Here is a 25,037-nt window from a genome sequence, read left to right on the forward strand (position 1 = left end):
CCTTTTGAACCAGCAGCATCAGCAGACTTACAGTTTTTATCTTGGAAAACTGCTTTCCTTCTGGCAATCACTTCAGCAAGAAGAGTATCCGAGCTACAGGCATTAATGGCAGTGCAGCCTTTCCTTATTTTTCACCAGGACAGAGTGTCTCTGAGAACCAATCCTACTTTCATGCCAAAGGTGGTATCCAGGGTATCCTTGAACCAAGCCATTCATTTGCCTACATTTTTCCCTAACCCACAGAACAAAGGAGAGAAACTCTTGCACACCTTGGATATACACAGACAACTACGCTACTATCTGGACAGAACTAAAACCAGCAGAAAAACTGACCAACTTTTTGTAGCCTATGCAACTGGGGTGCAAGGAAAAGCAATTTCCAAGCAGACAATTTCAAAAGGATAGGAAATTGCATTCGCTTTTGCTACTCTTTTCATGGAAAGACAGCTCCTGAACATATCAGGCCTCATTCCACAAGGGCCACAGCCACCACTACAGCTTTCCTACGAGGGGTGGCTACCAAGGACATTTTAGAAGCTGCTACTTGGAGCTCCGTGCATACATTTGCCAAGCATTATAATCTACCTTTATACTCCAGATCCCGAGCAGGCTTTGCAACTGCAGTTTTACAGGGGATCTTAACTACACCATCCTTATCTTAGTACCTCCTCCCCCAGTTTGGCTATGGTATTCTACCCATATGTTATGACTGCAGATGCATCCTTGAAGGACATAGTACAGATTTGTACCTACCATAAATGTAGATGTCCGATAGGTATGCATCTGCAGTCAGGATTACCCACCCTCCTTCCCCTCTGTGGTATTCCTAGGGTGCTTACCCCTCTTTCAGCTAGCTGGGGGAATCTATTATGGTGTACTTGTTTGTTTGTATATATGTATATATATATATATATATATATATATATATATATATGTATGTATATATATATATATTTTGCTACTGTTTGGAACATTCTACATTTATCCAAATTTAGCCTTCCTAGAGGGCACCTGGCATCTGGGGCAAGAAACACTGAGGAAAATGGCGTCGGCTGATGCCTTTATACCCCAGAAGCTCTGACGTTGGGGAAAGTGCGACATCAGCCGAGGCCAGACCCAGACTTTGGAATCCGGCCGACCGAAGGGCTGCCTGAGGCAGGACAACCCATATGTTATGACTGCAGATGCATACCTATCGGACATCTACATTTATGGTAGGTACAAAACTGTACTTTTTGCATTTTCATTTTCACATCCACATTTTCCTTTCTGAATAAGCAGATACTGGAGGTGATAACACAGCATATGTGCATGTCATACCTAACCACAGAAAATCCATTGCACCTCCCCTAGATCTCAGAAAAGTACTGTGCACCGTCCCATGCATAAAATATGTGGCACATCAAGATTAGGCAGAGAAGGTTATCCTTTTGTTACTAATTTTAAATCTGGTAGATGCAGCCATTGTTACTTCTGCATTAGCCTGATTCCATACAAGCTATTGTATAAGTAACTTTTCAAATGCACATTATTCAGATCTGCTTGGGTTCCCCCTTCCTACAGAGGCAGGCTTTCCTGTTTGAGAAATGCTATAGTAATGAACTTGGGAAATGGAATCTTTGAATATGCTGATAAATAGACTACTAAAGAAAATAGGCTGAGAGGGTAAGATTGCCCTTTTACATCTGTCTTTTTACTTATTGTGATTGAGCATTAATCAGCAGCTCATCACAATACTGGTTTTTTGATTCTCCAGCTGTGATTATTTATAGGATTTTTTTTTTTTTTTTTGGAATGGGGTTCTGATGTTGACTGTTGCCGACTTCAGAGTTTCAGATATCTGTGCTACGCACTTCTCTCACCAGTTTCAGTCACCATTCTGTGCAGACTTATTTTTCTGAGGATCTGTCTGCCACCCAATTGTTGGTGCCCCCCCCCCCCCCCCAAACACACAGATTTATGTTTCACTGTGTAGAATTGTTTTCTGTATTGCAATATGAGATATGTCTTCTCCCTTCCTAGGTTATTCCTTCTTTTAGGAGAGTTAAGCGGAAGAAGATATCTTTTCTTCCTCCTTATTGAAGTTTCAGAGGTGAAGTGGGAATTCTAATCTATGAAAATCAGATGAGATCTCCCTTGGGGTTTGATAAGTAATCTGAGGTTGACAGTATTCCATTAGGCAACCCTCCTCAGAAAGTTTTTCTTTCTGTCCTCCCAAGTTATTGTCTGTGCACGCTCTCATTTCCATGATTTGATGTGTTTAAAACAATTTCCCTGGAACCAGATTATCAACTTTCAGCAAATAAAAATGCCCAGCAGATTTCATAAGTCCATGTACTTATATACTTTGGCTGACCCTGCAGAGGCAGAGCTAGCTACTATAAGGGCCCAGTTGTCAGGTTCTGGGGGTTAAGGAAATGCTGCTACACTTCATTCAGTTGACTGCATGCTGTTTCTGCTCCCCCTTCCCCCTCACCTTGAGTAGGTTTTCAGCACTATCTCACTTTGCAGCAAGTGAAAACAGAAAATAGGACTTACAAAACAGTAGCTTAATGTTATAATGTAAAACTTTCTTAGAAGTCTCAAGCTTAGTACACTCTTCACATTTCATCATATTGGGTTACAAAGGATGTTTTTTCGATGGCACCATGGCTTATTTCCTCTAATGATACCAAGGTAGATACATCTTTCCTTACCACCACAGTGACTAAAACCATTAATGCTAAGGCCTGTACTCTCTTAGGAAAAAGGGTTCTATATGATTATTCCAGTAAGCATGGCATTTACCCTGCCAAACAGCGCTGCCCCTGTCTTAGCATCGTCTCATAAATTTTACACGTGCAGTTGACTTTTCCTTGCCATGTTGAAAGAGGCAGTATCCCCAGTTTTAGTGAAGAGAGTGCTAGTAAGCTTCAGCTTGAGGTTGGTCTCACATATTTTTGCACTGCTCTGCTTCACTGGCCTTTTTTCCAACTAATATCTAGGCATCATGCCGAGTTTTGGGTTAGCAGAGTGAAGTAAACATGACAGCCCTCACTTGACTTAAGGTAATCATTTTTCATCATTTTAAGCAACAGCTACAATAAAAATACTAGGCCTGTTAAAGCAGTAATGCACCAGATCATGTAGTTGACTGTATTTGTCATCCCTGATAATCACAGGGAATATAACAGTGCTACTTAGATCAGCGATGAACCATCTACAATGTTTACTTCACTTACTGTTGGCTCTGTAATGTACTGATTAATTAGTGCAGTAGTGCATGCTCTTCATGCACTGTAAGTAGTTTTAGGGAACATTTCTTATTGGTATTGTAGACATTTTGAGGTGGTACATTGTCTACAAGGACTTCACATTTATGCAAACAGCATTGTGTATAAATATGTTAACACCTGCTAGCTTACAAAAAAACTGCAGAACTGTTTTTGTTAGTGTGGCCTGAAATTTAAATAATTTGTTAAAATATGTTTATTATAGCGGACAACAAACCTATCTGGATGCATGCAGAAGAGAGGGAAGAGATGAGCAAGGTGAGTCTAAAGTTTTTTTTCTTCTTCCAAATGGCATGAATTCCACTTCAGGATCCAAGCTGGGCTTAAAAATAGGCAAGCATGCTGTCATTATCTGCTCAAAGAGATTTGAATAGAAGCTGGATGTTTTTCTGTTGGGCTGTTTTGCCAATTATGGTGTACAACTCTCTTAGTGCAGTGATGTTATTTTGTGCTGCCTCCCTCTCTGGGTTGATTTATGTCAGCGTGGGCATTGTAATTTAGACCTCTTTCTGTGTTCAGTCTTATTCTCACTCTTTTGTGAGATGTGGGATATTGTCACTTGGGTGTGAGAAAGTAAGACAGTTGAATTTGGGATAAAGAGGAGATCTGATGGGGATAATTGTATCTTATTGCATGAAGTCAGAGATGTACATGTGCTAAGACTCTAGAACAAGTCAGTACATTGCAGCAGTGTCCAAGGATGGGAAGTCGCCTGAATAAAAACGCTGTTGATGCCACTGATCAGAAGTTGTTGAGGCTTCATTTAGCATGCATGGACAAGCATGCACATCTGAGTACTTTGTAAAACTGGTACTTTAATGACTGACATTGATGGATAAACTTACAGGTCCATATGGAACACTGGCTTTTGGAGTATTATGAAAGCGAATGTCCAGAATGGACCTTATGTGCAGTCATACTCTACTGCTGTAAGATTCCACCTCCAGTTGTTTTATCTTTTTTACAGCTTTCAATACTTAATAGTTGATTTAGATTTTTAATTCCATTTTCTAGGTATTTATTTTTTGGCATTCTATACTATTAAATTTAATAGGGCCTTGTTTTGTCTAGGCAATTCAGATTCTATATTCCAGCTCAAAAGAATCATTTCCTTAGTTACAACCATTTTTTCCCTCAACATTTCAGACAAAGTATTCTGTGGGGAATTTTTAAAAATTGCCAACTTGTGACATTCCCAAAAACATGTTCCCATATACCTTTCTCATTCCCATCACACTTCCAGTATTTGCAGTCTACCTGAGGAAGAATCCCCTGAAGTCTGCATGGGGTATAAAATACAAGTGCAAACAAAAGTGCAAAATTTCTAGACCTTCTTGAGAGCCATGTAGATGTCTTCCCATTCCCATTGTTATTTTGTAAATCACATTTCAAGTTTCTTTTCACAATCGTTTTAACCTCCTCTGATTTATTTTTATTGTGCAATATTTTGTACGAGCATCATCTAGTCTGACTCAACTAAAACTTTACTAGTGATAGTCTTCACTTGGCACTCCCCTATCCCTTTCTTTTTGCTTATACCCTTATCAATCCCTGGTAGGGAAGGCAGGCTGTAACCTGCAGTCCAGACTTCTCCATAGCCCCGTCCCACTCTATTACCTTTCCCTAGTTATCTGTTCCCCAATACCTTAGTTCCTTTGCTAATTTCCACCAATAAATTCAAGGTCCCTCTTGCCTATTTTCTACACCCTACATGAAGTCATCCCTATTGTTAAAATGTCTTTTCTCATTCCATTGTTGGCTTGGTTATTAAAATACCTTCTGCTGCTTATGAATATAATCTGTATAGTTGCTGTTATTATTAAGCAGCTGTATTCAAAGTCATGCACACTGTCTTTTCTCGCCCCCCCCCACCTTTTCATCATCTGTTTTCACTTTGATTTATAACCTTAGTTATGTACATTAGCTTTAACCATGTAGCTCGAAAGTATTCCTTCAAATTAGGTAATCCTAAACCACTTTGTTCTATGGGTAAAATCAACTTATTCCAATTAACTCCTGCTCTCTTCTCTTCCCAAATAAATTGTCAATTCTTTATTTATTATTATCCATACCTTCTCTGCTAATTAATAAAAATATGCCTGACCTTATAAAAGACTGGTTTAAAAGCTTTTCACTTCTTGTATCTTACTGTTTATAACCACAGTCTGAAACTTGCAGCTTCTCAATTTTTTTATCTTTGTTTAATCTTTTCCCACATATCGTTAGCTGCTATAACAGAACCTTTTAATTCATACATCTAAATATTTCATCTTATGTCCCTATAAGTATGGGTAATTGCTGAACCAATTCACATATGCTATAGCTTTTGTTTAACTTCATTTATTTTATATCCCAAAAAGACATTGAAACTGTCTCAAAATGTTACACAACACTGAAAATAGCCTTTTCCGAATTTGTCAAGTACAAAGAAATATCATCTGCAAATAAACTTTTCTTGATTACTGTGTTAGTTATATCCTTGAGTTTGTGAGTCTCTTCTTTGTTAATGGCTCTAAATGTAAAACAAATAACTAAGGAGAAACAGGACATCCCTGATGTGTTTTTTTTTTTGTTCAATAACAGCTTTTCTATAAATTTTCCTTATTAACCCTATTATTCTATCAGGAAATGCAAGTGTTACCATTACCCTACTCATAAAATCCCAACTGACTGTTCTGAATGGTTTCTCTGCATCAAGACTCACCAAAAGTACCTGTGTTTTCTTATACTCTGCTTCTCCTCTGGATCATCTTTAATGTCCTTCTGTTCATCTGTTGCAGTATTCTTTACATGAGGGAGTTGCCTGCCACGGCAACCCAACATCGGCCGGTATACCATAGTCTTTTACTACCATGGGGTGCACAGTACATCTGACATGGGCTGCTGTCAGATATAGGCCATAAAAGTGATGTACACCTGCACCTTCTTCAGAACTTCTTTGCCACAGTCAGATCACCAGTCCCGGATGTCGCTCTGCTGACGGAATTGTTTTAGTTAAGTGCCCCATTGGGGAATGTTTTGTCTTTTGCTACTGTTTTCTCTTGGTTGAGGGGTAATGTCTTCCAAGAAAGGGAAGTGTGAGTATGGAAGGTAGATTCTCCACAAGGACAGCCACTCCCAGTGCCTTTTTTGTCTTAGGCCCCGCCACGATCATAAAAATTGTTTGATTTGTCAGTCATTTGTGCCTAAAACCCTTCATAGTCGTCTTTCATCCCTCGCTATTTACTTGGAGAACCAGTGTCTGAAACTCTTAGCTAAAAGCACAATGGAGGACTCCTTGGACCTGACGACCGAGTCTACTAAGCGGAAGCTGCACCTCTCCCTATGGATGTCTGTCCTGAGGCACATGATAGCTCCAAGGCACGTTCCAGCTGAGTCAGTTTTGGAACAACAGTAAGCACATCCAGAGAGGCCTCACAGACATTGGCACCTGATGTCCAGGGGAAACCTAGGCTTATCTTGTTGGAAGGCCCTAGAGGAATCACTCAGATTGTAGTAAGGGAGGATGTTGATTCCAATTTGGTTGAGTGTAGGACAATGTCCATTCCTCCCTCCTTATATCTGATGGACAACCCTGCAAAAAAGAAACTGAAAACTAAACATTTCTCTCTTCCACCAGCCCCTCAGGAAGAGTGGCAGAATTTTGCCCAAGACCTGTTCAAGGCCTTCATGGCTCTGAGGCCTACCTCAGGCCAGCCTGCTTCTCCTCTTCCCTGGTCACCTTCTTCCCTAAAACGAGCCAGAGTACAAGTCACTTCAGAGGAAGAATCAGAGGATAGTGACTGCTTAGTTTGCTCAGCTCAAATCCCTTCCCCCTTGGACTTTGCCTCCCCAAAGAAGACTCCTGTGGGATAAAATCCCCCTTGGAGATTTCCTTTGGTGAGACCATCTCAAAGATGAGAGATCACTTTAAATGGGACAGCTCACAAACATCTGAGGTCCAAGAAATACTACAACCTTCTTCGAGTACAGGACCCTAGTCCTTCTGTGATATCTCTGGTTATCCATGCCTTCTTGGATGCCTTCGCCTCCATGTCCCTACACCCTGACTCTCAACCTCTGGACCCTAAGAAACCAGACAGGTATTACAAAGTGCCTCAGGATTGTAATTTCATTTTCAAAGCTCCTGTGGCAGACCCCTCAGTGATCTCAGTAGCCTGTGATAAGGCCTCCAGATTTCTTCCTTCCACTTCCCTTCTCCCCTCGGACAAGGACAGTAGGCATCTAGTGAGGCTGGGAAATAAAGTGTATACTTCAGCAACCTTAACTTTCAGGCCTCTGAATTACCAGACCCACATGACTAAGTATACCATGGAACTCATGACCCAGTTGTCTAAGATAGTTTCTGACATGCTTGACTCTGAGAATAAAGCCCTGGCATCTTCTTTTATTGCTGTATCCTCACAGGTGGACAGACATTCTGTCAAGTGCAACTGCAGTGCAGTTGAGGCTACCTGCAGAGCTGCAGCTTCTTCCTCAGCATTAAGAAGGTTCACCTGGTTGAGGCTTCAACCCCTCCCTGTGGAAATCAAGATGAAGCGTATGGATGCTCCACTTGACAACACAGCTTTATTTGGTAAACCATCTGCTGAACTCTTCATGTCCCTGCAAGAAAAGAGCAAGGAGTTAAAAGACCTTATTCAAGTCTTTGTTGCTCTACTGCCTAAATTTCATAGGAACTGTCCTGGAAAAACTGTCTTTGTTCGCAGACATTCCCAGACCCCCCAAGCCAAACTCTCTAAAGGTAGCAAGAAACTCCATCAGTTCTCTGCTTCTTCACTTGCTTCCTAGGTGGCTAAGCAGCCCTTTCCTGATCAAAGACGCCCTTCCTCCTGACTCCTGAGAAATGCCATGCAACTCCCTCCCATGCCTGCCCCTCTCCCTTCCCACTTGGGAATCCATTACTCAAGGCACTTGGGTCCTCAGCATCATCAAAAATGGATACTTTATGGTTTAGCACACTGTGCCTCCTTTCAGGGGTATCCCTCAACTTCCAGAAGAACAGAAACCTCTCTTCCCCCTCCAATATTTGAAAGCCTGTTAGAACAGGGTACAGTACAACCTGTGCCCTCTCCCCAAAAAGGAACAGGGTTTTACTCGCACATGTTCCTGGTTCCCAGGAGTGAAGGGCCATGAGACCTCTCCTATCTCAATATCTTTTTAAAAGTGCTCTCCTTCAAAATGCTAACTCTTCAGACCCTCTTCCCTCTGTTCCTCCCTCTTGCCTTACTAGCGTCCATAGATGTCAAAGATGCTTATCTTCATATTCCCATGCATCCCCAATTCAGGAAATGTCTGCACTTCTCTATGGGGTCCTGGCTGTTTTAATTCTCTGCCTTGCCCTTTGGTCTCTCTACAGCCCCGAGAGTCTTCACAAAATGCCAGTGCCAGTGGTTGCTTTCTGCAGACTCCAAGGCATTCAGATCTTCCCTTACCTGGACAATCTTTTGTTCCGTGCCAACACATGGGAAGAACTGAAAAACATCCTGCACTCTGCTATGGCTGTTTTCCAATGCCTGGGATTCACCATCAACTTCAACAAGTCTACTGTCATCCCATCTCAAGATCATGTTTTTCTGGGGTTCAGATTCCAAACCGGCAAAATAATTGCCGTGCCCCCCCCCCCCCAACCAAGAAAAAGACCCAGGAGATCTCTCTAATTTTTTCAGAGATTCTCCCCCAAAACACTTTTCTGCAAGACAGTTTCTCAGAATCGTAGGGCTGATGGCTTCTACCGTCTGTCCCTATGTTACCCCTGGCAAGGCTCCATATGAGGAAATTCCAGTGGTTCCTGAAGTGGTCTCAACATGCCCACCCTCTGGAATTTCCAGTACCACTACTACCATGTCTCAAGGAGGAGCTCCTATGGTGGATACAACTGTCCATAAATCCAGGACTTCCCATTCAGCCATTACCCCCAACTCAGGACCTGTACATGGATGCTTCAGATACAGATTGGGGAGCAGCTCTGGGCCTACACACAGTTCAAAGACAATGCCTCCCCTCAGGAAAAAGACCACATAAATGTAAAGGAGATGAAGTCACTGATCCTAGCCTAACAGTCTTTCTGTCCCCACCTGAGACCAGGGTGGCTGCGAATCTACACAGACAATGACTGCTATGTGGTATCTAAACAAGCCGGGGGGGACACAAGATCCTATCTCCTTTGCAGATTAGCATTACAGGCTTGGGAACTAGTACACCAGCTTCACTTATCTCTTCAGGCGGTCTACATCCCGTCCTGTCAAAACTCTGTGGCAGACACACTGAGCAGATCCAGAATGCAGGCCCATGAATGGATGCTTCACAGGGATGTATTCCTGGACGTTGTCCACCAATGAGGTATTCCACAAATAGACTTATTTGCCCCCCCCCCCCCCCGAACAAACAACTTCCAAAGTTTTGTGCCAGAGAGCCACATCCTCAGGCATAGGAAAGTGAATGCCCTGCCAATTTCTTGGAAGGGGAAGTTTCTTTATGCATCCCCGCCCCTACCATTCATTCCGAAAGTCCTGCTGAAGATTCCACAGGACAGACTCCCAATTGGCCAAGGCAGCACTGGTTCCACCTTCGTCTGCACCTAACCAAGGGCAGTCATCACAGGTTAATTCAAAGAGTGGACTTATTCACTCAGGACAAAGGCTGTCTCTTCCATCCATATCTGGAAATGCTTCAGTTAACCCTGTGGGTGATAGAGCCCTGATTTCCTTCAGCCACCTTTAGTCTGAGGGCATGCTTCAAGTCCTGCAGAAGGCCAGGAAACCAAGTAGGAGGAAGTCTTACCTTTCCAAATGGAAGAGATTTTCTGCTTGATGTCTTGCTAGAAACCTGGACCCGCTTATGGTGGATCCCCCTTTGGGTCTTTCATATCTGTGTGATTTGCTCAATGCTGGTTTAGCTTACTCCTCTATAAAAGCAAATTTGTCAGCTATCTCTGCATGTCTGCCTCTTCACCTCCTGTAGCTTCCAGATTGGAGGCTTAATTTCTTAAAGGCGTTCTCCAAATTAGACCTCCCAGGAGACCTGTAGCCCCCCCCCCTCCGGATCTTAACTTTGTGGTAGAGAAACTGACTGTTGCACCTTTCGAGGCAGCCTCCTCTAGCTCCTTCAAATGCTATACCTGGAAAATTGTTCTCCTGGTGGCTATAACCTCCACCAGATGGGTTACAAAGCTTCAGGCCCTGATGGCTTCTCCACCCTTTCTGATCTTCCACAAAGGCAGGGTTTTGCTTAGTCTCAACCCTTCTTTCATGTCTAAAGTAGTTAATGAATTGTCCTTAAACCAAGCCATTCATTTGCCTATCTTTTTCCTCTCTCCCTAAAACAACACTGAAAGGATCCTACACACACTTGATGTACACAGACAACTCAGGTTCTACCTCCACAAGACCAAACCCTTTAAGAAATCAGATCAGATATTTGTGTCTTTCCACCCCAGGGTTCTGGGATTGCCTGTGTCCAAGCAGACCATCTCCAACTGGATTTTCAGTTTCATTTCTTTCTGCTATGCCTACCATGGAAAAGCTTTTACTTGTGCAGTCAAGGCTCACTCTACAAGGGCAATGTCTTCCTCAGGGGCCTTCCTCAAAGGGCTGAACACTAACTCCATTCTAGAAGCAGCAACTTGGACCTCAGTCCACACTTTCAGCAAACATTACAAACTGGATTCTATTTCCAGATCTAGGGCAGGATTTGCCAGGGGCATTCTTCTTGGTTTCCTGGAGAATTCTTCTGCTACCTCCACCTCCCTTTCTGCATGAGCTTTAGTATTCTCCCTCATGTAAAGAATACTGCAGCAGATGAATAGAAGGACATAGATTAGCTGTGTAAGAACTTAACATAATGGTAAATGTCCTTTTCTTCTGTGTTGCAGTATTTCTATCCATTCCTCCTTCCCCACTTCCTTCTGTTCTTGGCTGTGCTGATTCTCTATCCCTTGGACTGTCTCTCTGCCTGGGGCTTCAGTTCTGAGGATGGTGCATGTGTACATCACTTTTATGGCCTGCGTCTGAGAGCAGCCTACATTAGACATACCACACACCTAATGGTAGTAGAAGACTTTGGTATACTGGCCAATGTCTGGTCGCCTTGGCAGGCAACTCCCTCAAGTAAAGAATACTGCAACAGAGAAGAGAAGGACATCTATCATTATGGTAAGTTTTTGCACAACTAATCTTAATATTAATGTTATCAAATGTTTGCCTTCCATTCACAAAACCACATAGATCCATTTCTTTCAATTTTGTCAACACCTTTACCTTTTTCGTAGCTAGTTTAAGCCTAAACAATTTGTAATTGTGGTTTAAAATTGAAATGTTCTTTTCAAAGCCAGCTTTGAAGGGCCTTTACCCACTTTAAGTAATGCAGCCTCCAAAGCTTTCCTCCAAAATGCTGGTACTTCCCCCCCCCCCCCTTTAAAATATTGTTTGACAAAATCTTTCAATGTCACTTTCTTCCAAACTTCCAAAATATACTGTCTATTCCTGGAGACAACCCTGTTGATAGATTATACATCACTGTTTTTATCTCTTCTCTTCCTATCTTAGCTGTAAATCTTGAGCCTCATTTTTCTCTAACCTTTGCTTAATTAAGTCTTCCATAAATATTTCTATTTGTGTCTTTTCTTGGTTTCCCCATTCTTCTGTTTTATACATTTTTTCATGAAGTTTCCAAAATATCTGTAATACTTCTGTAGGATTTGTGGTTATTTTTTCTTGTCATAGGCTCCTTAAGTTTGGTGATAGCCCTTTCTACGTTCTGATGCGTAAGTCATTGTTCTAAACATTTTTGTGTTTTCTGAAGTTGTATAAAAATACTTGCTTAAGAGCAACCTTTCTAAATTCATGCATATTGTTCAGATACTGCCTTATTTTCCCAGTAGCACTCTGCAGTTGATCCTCTTGTTCTTGCTCTGTGCAGTTTCCCTTTACTCCTTTACTTCAGCCTTTGTCAACCCTTCTCTCTGATTCTAGTATTAAGAGGATGCAAGGTTAAGAACTGTGCAAAAACAGTGTTCCAGTGCAATATACCCATAAAATATTTTGATGTGTGGACATACTATATGATATAAATGTGGAACAGTTCCATTCTACACTGTTGTATCATGGAGGCAATCCCCATCTGTTTTACCTTGTGACTTTCTAGTGATAACCTTAACACCAGTGTCATTGGATAATAATGAGATCATAATGAGATCATAACATGTATCCTTTCTCAAGTTATTAAAACTTTTAAACCTTCATTTTAGTTTTAATCTGTACAAGGCATGCGCCTTACATTTGCTGTTTGTTACTGTCTTCATTTACAGCAGAGTGTATTTCTTACAGATGTATGTAGAACAACTTCCATCTTCATATAACTGTTTGTTTTCAAGATTTTTTTGTGTCTTAGGATTTTGTTTTTATTTAACATTTGTTTATTGGGAAAGTCCATCTGGGACAGAACCCATTTTCAGCATAGGCCTGGGAAGAAATGCTCCAGACACGTCTTTAGAATGTGGGAGGAAACCAGAGCACCTGGCAGAAACCTACACAAGTGCAGGGAGGACATGCAGACTCTGCACAGAAGGCACCCCCAGCTGAGAATCTAACCAGAGAACCTGTTGCTGTGAGGTGACAACATTAACCGCTGCACCACTGCGCTGTCCTTATTTATCTCTAAAAGATTTACATCTGGGTGCTATAAGAACATTTGCAGTGCTGTTCAAGTTAATGTCATAGTCTGTTTGCATGTAATTATTTATTTTTCTTCATATTTAACATTAAACTATTAATATTGGCAGGTAAGGTTGGTATGAAGTTACTTTATATTATGCAGTTCTCTGTTCATTTGTTACATTTTTGTATTTTAGCAGCACACAATCATGCCTTAAAAAGGGTAATTTCTGACGTGCTTTTATGCAGTCAGCAAAGAGTAAATCATTAAGTGACTAATACTAGAAGACTTGATTTATGGGACTGCCATATTTATTTACCTGTTTTTTGTTTAGGGTAAGCTGAAGGACATCGCTCCATATGCAGAGTATGGTGGGTGGTACAAGGCATGCAAAGTTAACAGGTAAACATTTTCTAATGCAGTTACTTTATAATCTGTGTGTTAGCACTGCACTTTCTCTGAGCATTATTTTATGGCAGTATATATTTGCTTAGGACATCTAGCTGTCTCATTTTCATTGAAGTTTTGCTTTTACCTAGTTGCATCTCAAAGACCTGAAGCACTGGTTTGGCTGGGTCTACTGTGGAAACTCAATCTGCTATAATTCTAGTAACTTGGTGCTAATCACTCACAAGTACGTATAGATGTTCTTCATGTTTCACTGTTGCAGTCATCACATTTAGGTTATCTGCTTGTAGTAGCCCTCAGTCGGTCTGATTAACAGAGTCTTGGGTCCTGTGTTGGTTGCCGTCCCTTCTTCCATGACGTCAGGTCGTCAGGGGTATAAAACATGCAACCGACGCCATTACATCAGTCTTTCCTGCCATGCAATGCCAAAAGCAGAAGCAGTTCGCAAGTGTCGGTCGGCCGACTCCTGAAATTTTCGTTTTCGAGTTTCAGAACCAAAGTCTTCAACTAAAGCAATTATCCCATTGGGGAAACTTTCTCTTGCTCCTTACCGATGTCAGTAAAAGTTAATAATTGCATTTCTTGTGGAAAGCAAATACCTCACAAATATTTTAATTTGTACTGTATTCCTTGCCTAGGCCCTGACCACAACGTACCTTGCTGTCAGTTTTGTGCTTTATTTAATCAACACACTGTCTGCCGTCGGTATATTTTTGCCTCTAAATATTTTGGTTCTCGGTTCAATTATCCAGAAATTTCATTGGTAAGCCATCTGACTACCGGAATTCCGAAAAAACGCAAAGCTAAAGACACAGGCCGCCTAGGTCCAAAGCTGTTGATGACACTTCTCCTAAGCCAGTCGCCAGTTTGCCGGTACTCAGTGAGGCGCTTTCGCACCCCCTGATACCCGCTACTTCTGATTCGCAGGCCTCTACTGAGACCCATTCAGAGCGAGATGCTTCAACTGTGGAACCTGTGGATGTCTCTACCTTGGATGGGTCCGGAGCCGCTGGGCAGGCACCGGCTTCTTAGGGTGTATTCAAGCCTACGGACTTGCATATTTAAACCGACTCCTCCTTCTTCTTTAAGGCCTAAACCTCGAACCATGCCTAGAAAACTGATGCCCAGGCCGCATGCTCAGGCCTCTATGCCTAAAAAAAAAAGAATGGCTGAAGATCTTATAACTTTAATCAGGGGAAGCCAACCACCCTCTTCTAAGAAACCTAGGACTGAAATTGTTTATGAATCTTCTGACCAGGATTCTGATTCTTCTGATGATTTGGATTTACCCTTATCTAGTTATGAGGATTCTGATGCGGAGGACTTCGTTCCCTCTGCTTCCCCTCCAGAGGATTTTTCTTTTGGTGAAACCTTGCATGCTCTAAGGGAGCATTTCCACTGGGAAAGCCAGGATTTTCTGATTTGAAAAAGAGGCTTAGGGATTTCTTACTCTTGCCTCAGCATAGGCCTTTAGCTGTACCTCCTCTACTAGACATTGTTGATGATGCCTTTTTGGACTCTAGTTTGGCCCATGATTCTTTGTCTCCTGCTCCCAGAAAACCTGACGGATATTACAGGGTTCCTGATTCTCACAAGTTTCTTTTTAAAAATCCTATTGCTGATCCAGAGACTTATTTCACAGGGACCCAAGGGCATTAAGGCTTCTACTGCCATAAACCCTACCCCTATTGATATAGACTCCAGGGCACTGGATAGATGGGGTAAGAAGGTTTACACTTCTGCGTCCTTGGCCATTAGGGCCTTAAACTGTCAGTTTCTTATGTTAAAGTATAAAACAACATATTATTGGGTTGCTTAAACAGAAATTGATGTTGATTTCTGACTGTGCTGAAAATAAGGAATTACAGGAGTTAATGCATTCAGCTGAACAGGTTGGAAAACATACTTTACAATGTGGGTTTGATTCTTTAGAGGCCTCTTGTCACTTGGTCTGTACTCAGAAGGCACACTTGGCTTAAGGAGCAATCTTCGCCTGATCATGTTAAAGCTAATCTGTTGAATGCTCCCTTAAATCAGGACCACCTGTTTGGCAACAAAGCTGAGGAAGTTCTTAAAAAGATGGAAGATAAAGCTAAATCTACGCAAACTTTTAAATATTTCTTACAAGTTCAGCCTCAAGATTTAGTAGGCATTGGCACTCTAAGAATTGGTCCTTTCCGACTCCTTCCAGGCTTTCTCAACCCAAACACAGACACCGCAGAAATCCCAGGTTTCAGTCCCAGGGTACGCACAAGACTAAGCAGTGTGGGGCTTCCGCTTCCAAATCTGGGAGTAGTAAGACCCCCCCCCCCCCCCCCATGGAAAACTGTCTCTCTGACTTATTTTTAAAACTTCCAAGCATTTCTCAACTGAATGCTCCTTTAAGGGGAAAGATTGGTCTGCTGACCAAAAACTGGGAACTCATTACCCAGGACAAATGGGTTTTAAATATAATGTCCCAAGGATACATATTTCATTTCCACACATTACCTATGCCAAAAGGTTGGCCAAATCTCCCCCCAAATCAGTGGGCAGAGGCTCAAAAGCAAATACTCTCTCTTTTGAACATAAAGGCTATTCAAACTGTGCCAGAAGAGGAAAAAGGACAAGGTTTCTACTCAAGACCTTTCCTGATACCCAGAAAAGACAATTCATGGCATCCTATTCTGGACCTGTCTACTCTAAACACCTTTTTGGTGATTCCAAAATTCAAGATGCTGACTCTTCACCAGTTACTTCCTATGCTAGGAAAAGATGCCTGGATGGTAACACTCAATTTAAAGGAAGCATACCTGCACATCCCAATCAGGGAATCTTGCAGAAGATACCTATGCTTCAAAGCAGGCTACAGTCACTACTAGTTCTCTGCACTGCCCTTTGGCTTATCTACTGCGCCCAGGGTATTCACAAAGTGCCTAGCCCCAGTCATTGCATTTTGCAGGCAAAGAAATATTCAAATATACCCATACCTGGACGATTGTTTAATTCAGGCAGAAAGCCAGGACATACTTTTGAATCATGTGGCCTTTGTACAAAGGGTGTTAACTTGTCTGGGGTACACCATAAACGGAAATAAATCACACCTGGTACCCTGTCAACAAATCATATTCCTGGGAGCAAGCTTAAATACAACTTCCCAGATGGCCTTCCTCACTCCAGAGAAACAAATTCATTTGACAACCTACTTTCAAACAAGTGGCCATAAAAACCCTACTATCTGCAAGACAAATACTACAAGCCTTGGGGTTCATGGCCTCCTGCATTCTTCTAATTCCATATGCAAGACTGCATATGAGGAAACTACAATGGTATCTAAAAAGCCTATGGTGTCAACATTCTCAGGATCTAGAAGCATTGATTCCTATCATACCTTGCCTATGCCTAGAGTTTCTTTGGTGGGCAGAGGCCTGCCACCAAAACAAGGGACTGCCATTCACACCACCCCCTACCACCCAAACCCTAACAACAGACTCGTCAGATTATGCATGGGGGGCTCACCTGGCAGGGAAGTGCATTCAGGGCAAATGGAACCTAAGTCAAATGCACTTGCTTATCAATCAAAAAGAAATGTTAGTGGTGCAGAATACTCTTGACAGCCTTCAAGGACCACATTCTTCCAGGACAATTAATGGTAAAGACAGACAACACCACTGTTATGTGGTACATAAACAAGCAGGGAAGTACACATTCTTACCCCCTATGCAGACTAGCCATGGCACTGTGTAACTGTGCCCTGAGCTACCAAGTGCATCTACAAGCTCAATTCCTGCCAGGAAAACTAAATACACTGGCAGACGACCTAAGCAGAAACCTCATGGACCCACACGAGTGGAAGCTGGAACCAAGGATTTTCAACATGCTGATAAGCAAATGGGGAGCCCAGATATAGACTTGTTTGCCTCCCCCCAGAACTATCAGTTGGACAGATTTTGCACAAGGACTCCCCACAAACAAGCTTGGAAAGTGGAAGCTCCGTCCTTCAGCTGGAAAAACCTATCAGTTTATGCCTTTACTTCTCTGCCTCTGTTCTCCAAAGTACTACTAAAGATCAAACAAGACAAACTAAGGACGATTCTGATTGCACCAGACTAGCCACGCCAACACTTGTGTACCCCCGCTTGCGTAGTGTGTCACTGTTGGCCCCATGGCACCTGCCTCAGACTCCTACCCTGTTGTCTCTGCAGGAGAACCAGATTCTGCACCCTCAACTTTGAACCTAGCAGCCTGGCTAATTACCTAATCTCTCCTTTACCATCCCTCAGTAAACCAGTGATGGATATCCTTTTTGAGGCAAGGAGGCCTAGTACTGGAAAATCTTATGCTGGAAAATGGAAAAGATTATGTACCTGGAAACCAGTCTCAAGGGATGAGCACATCAGTGCCCAATTTACCTCAGATTTTACAATACTTAACTGAGATGCTTCACAAGGGCCTTTCCTTTTCCTCCATCAGAATTCATGCCTCAGCCATTTCAGCTCATTACAACACAGAACCACCCCTCTTCTCTCATCCATTGCTCAAGCATTTCCTCAGAGGGGCCAAGAACTTAAGACCTCTCAGGAGAGCCCCAACTCCAGCCTGGGACCTTAACGTTGTATTGAAAAAGCTCACCCTTCCCCCTTTAGAGCCAGCTGCCACTGCGGATTTAAAATTCCTCTCTTGGAAAACAGCTTTCCTTTTAGCAATCACTTCAGCAAGAAGGGTATATGAATTACAGGCCGTCATGGCAGTGGAGCTTTTCATCATCTTTCATGCGGACAGGGTGTCCGTAAGGACCAATCTCTCCTTCACGCCAAAGGTGGTATCCAGTGTGGCCCTTAATCAGTCCATTCTTTTGTCAGCCGTCTTTCCTAGCCCACAGAACAAAGGAGAATGGATACTGCACTCCTTAGACGTGCACAGACAACTTAGATTCTACTTGGACAGGACTAAACCTCAAAGGAAATCTGACCAACTGCTGGTGGCATTTGCTGCAGGGGCAGAGGGGAAGGCTATTTCAAAGCAAACCATTTTCAAATGGATAGGCCATTGCATTCATTTCTGCTACAAGCACCATGGAAAACCTGTCCCACAGGGGATCAGACCCCACTCAGCCAGGGCTGCATCTACCTCTACAGCCTTTCTTAGAGGCGTCCCTACCAGGGACATCCTAGAAGCTGCTACCTGGAGTTCAGTACATACTTTCACCAAGCATTACCATCTGCCAGTTTTCTCTAAATCCAGAGCTGGTTTTGCCGCTGCAGTCTTGCAGGGCCTTATAACTGGTCAAAATGGTGTCTGAATACTTCCTCCCATCCATAGCTTTGGGAATCTACCCAAATGTGATGACTGCAACAGTGAAACATGAAGAACATAGTACAGTTGTGTACACTTACCATAAATGTAGATATTCCAGTGTATTCACTGTTGCAGTCCTGGTTACCCTCCCTCCAGCCCACTTTCTTCTTTTGGCTATACCTCTACTCTACCTTACTATGCTCAAAAGCTTTTTGGTGTATTTGCTTTTTTGTTGGAGGTATAACCTTGTATATTTATAGATTTAATTGCTTCCCATTAGGGGGGCACCTGACATCTGGGGCAAGAAAAACTGATGTAATGGCATCGGCTGCATGTTTTATACCTCTGACGACCTGACGTCATGGAAGAAGGGACAGCAACCGACACAGGACCCAAGACTTTGTTAATCAGGCCGACTGAGGGCTGCTGCAAGCAGATAACCCAAAATGTGATGACTGCAACAGTGAATACACTCGAACATCTACATTTATGGTAAGTGTACACAACTGTACTTTACAGTTGGTAACAACTTTTAAAAAAGTGTTTCTTGCAGTGGGGCAAACATCCTGTACCCCCTGAGATGGTATCTTTGTCCCTATACCCCTCGTTTCTAAATAGATGGCCTCTGAGGTCACACTATGTCAAATAAAGTATATTTAGAGACTAGAGTCTGTGCTTTTGAGTTTCTAACTCTCAAATACAGACAGGTGTTCGTCTATGTCCAGCTAGAATATCACTAAGTTAAAGACAATATTTGGCTTTCTTCTTTAGTCTTGTGATAGATCAAATGATCATAATAGGATTCTTTGTTTTTATAACTTGGTGTTCTGTAAAGCATTATGCCAGTTTGCCAGAAGTGGTTGAACAACTCCTTTTCCATGTGTGGTATTTTCTTTTAATGAATTTCTACCAAGTAACTTTTTTAACTCCAAATTTGCAGAAAGCAAGTGTTCATGTCTTCGTTAAGATGCATCATTTTGAGAAAAGTATATATTGGGTAGGAATAGAACAGCTCAGCCCTTCCTGAAAATAATGTGTTATTTTCCCTGATTTGGTTGTCAGGAAACTCTTTCTGTAAGCTGCTGTTTGCAGTTCACTAATGCAGTACTGACTGTTGGAGTTCTTGCTTGCAGTAGTTTAATGGTCAGCCCAAGTTACAGATGGTTTGACTACTTTGACTTCCTCTTCCAATCCTTGCAGACTCCCTCTTCTACCAACTTCAAGATATCAGTGGTAAAAAGGACCATAGGCCTGCAGCATCATTGGGTCTTTCTTGTAACAGTTAGAATGAGTATCCCTAGCAATTTTGTTGCATCAGTCCATCAAGTCAGCCTGAAGACAGAGTTAGGAGATAAGTATCCTGATGGAGAATTTTCTTATCTTCATATTGCTGTTTTCGGAGTCCATTGTACTTCAGATTTTAAGAACAGAAGTCAAAAGCTTTTATGTGTAAGAAGCAAATGTCATACAAGGACTTCCACAACTTGTTCATTTTCTGTCTGGATCCAGAACATGATGTGCCCAGTTGCCCACAGTGTGCCCTTTGCAATCAGAAGGCCATCAAATGCAGGGTGCAATGCTTTGAGAATTACCTCTTCCAAATATCCAACACTTGGTCTAGGCCCACTGTGATATCATCCAGTTCTTCCTCTGATTACCCCAGCTAAAATATAAATGCACCTGAAGAAAAGATAGGAAGGCCATTAACATAGCTGTGGAGTTGAAAAGTTTCCCTATACTGGTGTCATACAGATGTCTTGCAGCCCCTGTACCTTGTGTCATCTTCAGCTGATGCCTCTGGCATGTCCCTTTGGGAAGTCATTATGCCTTTGGCCCCCAGCACATTAGCTAGTCCATTGGTTCCTTGACTGTTCTACTTTATCATTTGCAAAGAGGAGGAGGATGTCCCCATGCTGCTTGTTGAGGAGGAAGTTGAGGTGGACTGCATGGGTGTCTGCCCACAAACCGGGGCCTTTATTTTGGACTACATGGCTATGCACACAGTCAAGACACTGAAGTCCATGTGATCGTTAGTCATTTTGCCCAAGTCATCTCTTACTGGGTCACAGCTCTTTACGTTCCAGTTAATGACTTCATATCTTTTCAAGTTGGCCCATAATTTCATGGAATTTATGAAGTTTAGGTAGACAACTCTTTGAAGAACTCTCTGCATTAATACCATGTGCTAAAAGAAAAAGGGACACTTCATCCCAAAGGGAATCAGGTACCCCAAATTCAGAGGTAAAGGAGCTGGCTTATATGAATCCTATGTCTCTAGCCTCATCTGTTAGTGAGGGCACCCTTTATTCAGCCTTGCCAGTTGAGGCCCTTTCATCAGGATATTTCCTTCATAGGATTAAGGAGACCTTCATCCCTGAGCCCAATAAATTCTTCCAGGCCTAGATAATGCACAGACAGCTTCTGGCTCTGACAGAGTACAAGACCTCTGGCCATACGTCCTGTGTTAGAAGTTTTAAATGATGCCTTTTCTTCTCCATCCTTGCACCTGATTCCCAACCCTCTGCTTTCTGAGATCTATGATTCTATTAAACATCTGTAAAAAAAAAAATGACGTGTGTGTGTGTGTGTGTGTGTGTGTGTGTGTATATATATATATATATATATATATATATATACATACATTTATACGTATATGTGTGTGTATGTATATGTACACTAAATCTTGTTAAGGAGTAAGCAGTGTTGGTCTTGGACTCCAGCAGGGGATGTAGTGGAGCTGCAGCCAGATACCTGATTCTAAATGACAGAGTAAGTAGCGTTTGCAAAAAGACTTGCACCTCAGCTAACCTGCCCATTAAGACCCTCAGTTGTCAGTCTCATGTGTTGAAGTTCCAGGAATTCCTCCTTGAACAGCTGAGACAGAAGACAGAAGGGACCGGAAAGGATGCTTGATCTAAGTAGCATCACTTTCTAGAATGTCTCTCTCTCTCTCCATAAAGTGTGGTTGCAATGTTATGTATGCATTCTGCAGTGCAACCGCTATGGGGTCTGTTACTGAGGATTCATCCCTTGCCAGAGCATGAAAAAGTGGAGCTCCTGGATGTTCCTCTGGATAAGAATGTCTTCCTTGAATCTCCTGCAGAGAAAGTGCTCAAGAAGATGAAAGAGAAGGGAAAAACTTTACAGTCTGCCAGGGACCTTTTGCAATCCCCTCAATCTAGCTGTGTCAGAAACTACACTGTCATACCTGACTGTTCTTTCCCAAGTAACACAAAAATAAGGAAAGAAGTGGTAAACTGACAGAAAAGACAGACCTGGGGGTACTTGGGCTGTGGCAACCAGAGGGCAAAACTGTAACTTAAAACAGCACCTTCCTCCCACCTTACCAATTAAACCCACCCCAGCCCTCTCCCACTTCGGACCCTACCATCTCACAAGATAGAATAGTAGGCAGGCTGGTCTTTGTAGACCAATGGGAAGTCACTATTCATGGCAAGTAGGTGTTACAGATCATAAAAAAAGAGCTGCAATATGCATTTTCAAAAATAAATAAATAAAATAATGGACATCCTGCCCATCCCAAATGATCAGTGGAATCTGGAATCGAACTTAGACTGGAACAAAATTAACAACCAAAATCCCGCCATATCTGTCAATCTCTTCAACTTCACTCAGTTTACTAACTCTGTCACCAGACCCAACAAAACCAATCCTCCAGGATCCACTCTGGACTGGATCCTAACTACCCACCCTAACAACATATTAGACTCAGGCATTCTTCCTGACTCTTAGTGACCACCTGCCTGCCTTTATCCTCCGAGCAACCCATTCCTCCCTTCACCAGCACCTACATGTACATACTCATAACCTTACAAACTTCAACCCTACAAACTTCTCTAACACCCTCTAACAAACTAACTGGAGCACTCTTAAAAACACTCCCTGTTGATAACACTGTTGATTATTTCAATTCCACCTTCCTAAATATACTTAATACCCAAGTCCCTCCATAATCTATAAGAGTCAAACCTAACCTCGCACCATGGCTAACCAAAGAAACTAAAAAACTTATGCAACGAGATAAATGCTGGAAACTTTCTCAGCACAATAAACATCCTGAAACCCTCCTTAAATATAAGCAACTCCGTAACCTCTCCAAAAGACATATAATCAAGGATAAACAATCCCACTATCTGATACTCCATACCAACCACTCCAAAAACCCCAAACAATTCTGGAACTCCATCAATTCACTCCTTCACCCAGGCACCAAAAACAACCCCTGCCCTGATACTACTAGAACCGATCCAGAAATTGACACTCTTTTTAACTCCTTCTTTATTAACTCTATAGCTGAACTAACTAAGTCCTTCCTAAATACCCTTCCCACACAAATTAATCACTCTACCCCAGCCTCTCAACCCAACCCCCCCACCTTTGAACTTAAACCTATTTCTACCTCCTACATAAAGAAATTCCTTAGCAAGCTAAAGCCATGCTCCAATGCCCCAGATAACATTCCCTCAAAATTCCTAAAAATTGCTGCAGATGGCATCACCCTCCCCATTAGTATCTTAATCAACAGATCTATACAAGAATCTTATGTCCCCAAACTTTGGCGTGCTGCCTTTAAACATCCGCTCCACAAGGGCAGTAAAAATAATCCCTCCAACTTTTGCCCCATAGCCATCCTTTCCCCAATATCAAAAATATTGGAAAAATGCATTCACACTCAACTAATGCCCTTCCTAACCGCAAACAATCTAATCTCTCAAACCCAGCATGGCTTCCATCCTGGCCACAGCACTATTACTGCTCTTCTCTCATTTTTAGATGTAGTCAACCACTCCCGCGACTCTGGAAAATTCGTCTCTGTGTTATTAGACCACTCCCAAGGCCTTCGACACTATCTCCCATACCCATCTTCTTAACCACCTTGCTAATCTAAACCTTTCTCGCAATTCCCTATCCTGGTTTTCAAGTTACCTAACTGATAGATATCAAGCTGTAAAATGGAAGAGAAGCACCTCAGACTTCCTTCCCACTCCTACTGGAGTTCCCCAAGGATCTATTCTTGGCCCAGTGCTGTTTAACATCTTTGTCAGTGATTTCCACTCTGCCATCCCAAACACTAAAATAGTACAATATGCTGATGACTCCACTTTAATCTGCTGTGCCACCAACCTCCCAGAACTTCAATCATATACACAAACTGCCTTCTCTGCCACTGAGAACTGGATGTTGCAAAACCATCCATCTCTAAACGCTAACAAATCCAAAATACTACACTTCACTTCCTCACAATACTCCCCACTTGATAAAAATTCTTTCCAAATTAGAAGTCACAACAATTCTACTATAGAAATCGTTCCCTATGCCAAACTATTTGGGGTAACCATAGATGAACACCTAAAATTTGACACGCATATCCAACTAAACATCAAGAAAACACATCATAAACTCTGCCTACTATACAGAAACAACCACTATTTCACTCCTTCTACTAGACAAACCCTTGCCACTACCTACCCTTCTCCCTTCTCTGTTGTATGATGCACCTATTCTAACTAACCTATCTGCCTCCATCTCTTCCAAAGTGAAAAGTTGTTGCAATAAAATCTCCAGATTTAGAATAAAAGCCAAATACTCCTCCCACCATTGTTCTGCCCTTCACTTACTTAACTGGCTAGAATTTCCTGACCATCTCAACTAACTCCAACTCACTACTGTCCATAGGCTATTATTAAACCCTACTATATGCCCTGCTCTTTCCAACATTCTACAACCATACACCCCTAACAGGCCACTTGGATCTTCCCACCTAAACCTTATCATAGTCTACAAACCAATCCGCTCTGCTGGACGGCACCTCCTGTCCTTCTCCCTAGCTAAAAAATGGAACTCTCTCCCTCCTTCTCTACGAACTTTCGAAAATATTGACAACTTCAAATCACATCTTCATTCCTATTATTTCTGTAACTGGACTTGCAATTGCACCTTACCCACCTAGCCACCTTTTCTCTTTATTCTAAATCATGTTTTCTCTACTTCCCCTTTGCCTACTACTTAATTCCTCTAGAAATTGCTCACTCCTCCACTTTATCTCATGCACATTTTGTATATATTGTGTATAGTTTGCTCTCCATGTCCTCCGTTCCCTATCTGCGTCTTGAAGGGTACTTTAATCTGAATATTTAATGTTTACTAAGTAATGTGGTACTTTACCAGTGTATCAGTTGACGTCTGAATCTTGAATTCTAACTTTAATTTGAACATTTAATGTCTACTGTGTAATGTGGAGCTGTACCAGTTTTCCAGTTCTTGTCTTTGATTTTATAATGTATCTACACCCTTTATAATAACTGTATTTTGCTTATCTTTTGTATCTGTGTTCTGAATTGTAAATTTAATCTAAAAATCAAATATTATGTAATGTTGGAGCTTTTCTCACTGGGCATCCACTGA

General features: G+C 42.1%; 1 protein-coding gene across 8 annotated transcripts in view; it reads left to right on the forward strand.

Moving 5' to 3' along the window:
- Positions 1 to 25,037, forward strand: part of LOC122792271 (kinesin light chain 1-like) — a 1,642,552-nt gene that overhangs the window by 964,155 nt on the left and 653,360 nt on the right. For all 8 annotated transcript variants that reach the window (XM_044060030.1, XM_044060031.1, XM_044060032.1 and 5 more), the window contains 2 exons: positions 3,478 to 3,530; positions 13,261 to 13,328. In XM_044060030.1, the coding sequence (XP_043915965.1) occupies positions 3,478 to 3,530; positions 13,261 to 13,328 (121 nt within the window). The remainder of the gene's footprint in view (positions 1 to 3,477; positions 3,531 to 13,260; positions 13,329 to 25,037) is intronic.

Source organism: Protopterus annectens, chromosome 1.part2 (assembly GCF_019279795.1).
Source record: "Protopterus annectens isolate FY-2018-M chromosome 1.part2, PAN1.0, whole genome shotgun sequence".
Lineage (NCBI taxonomy): Eukaryota > Metazoa > Chordata > Ceratodontiformes > Protopteridae > Protopterus > Protopterus annectens.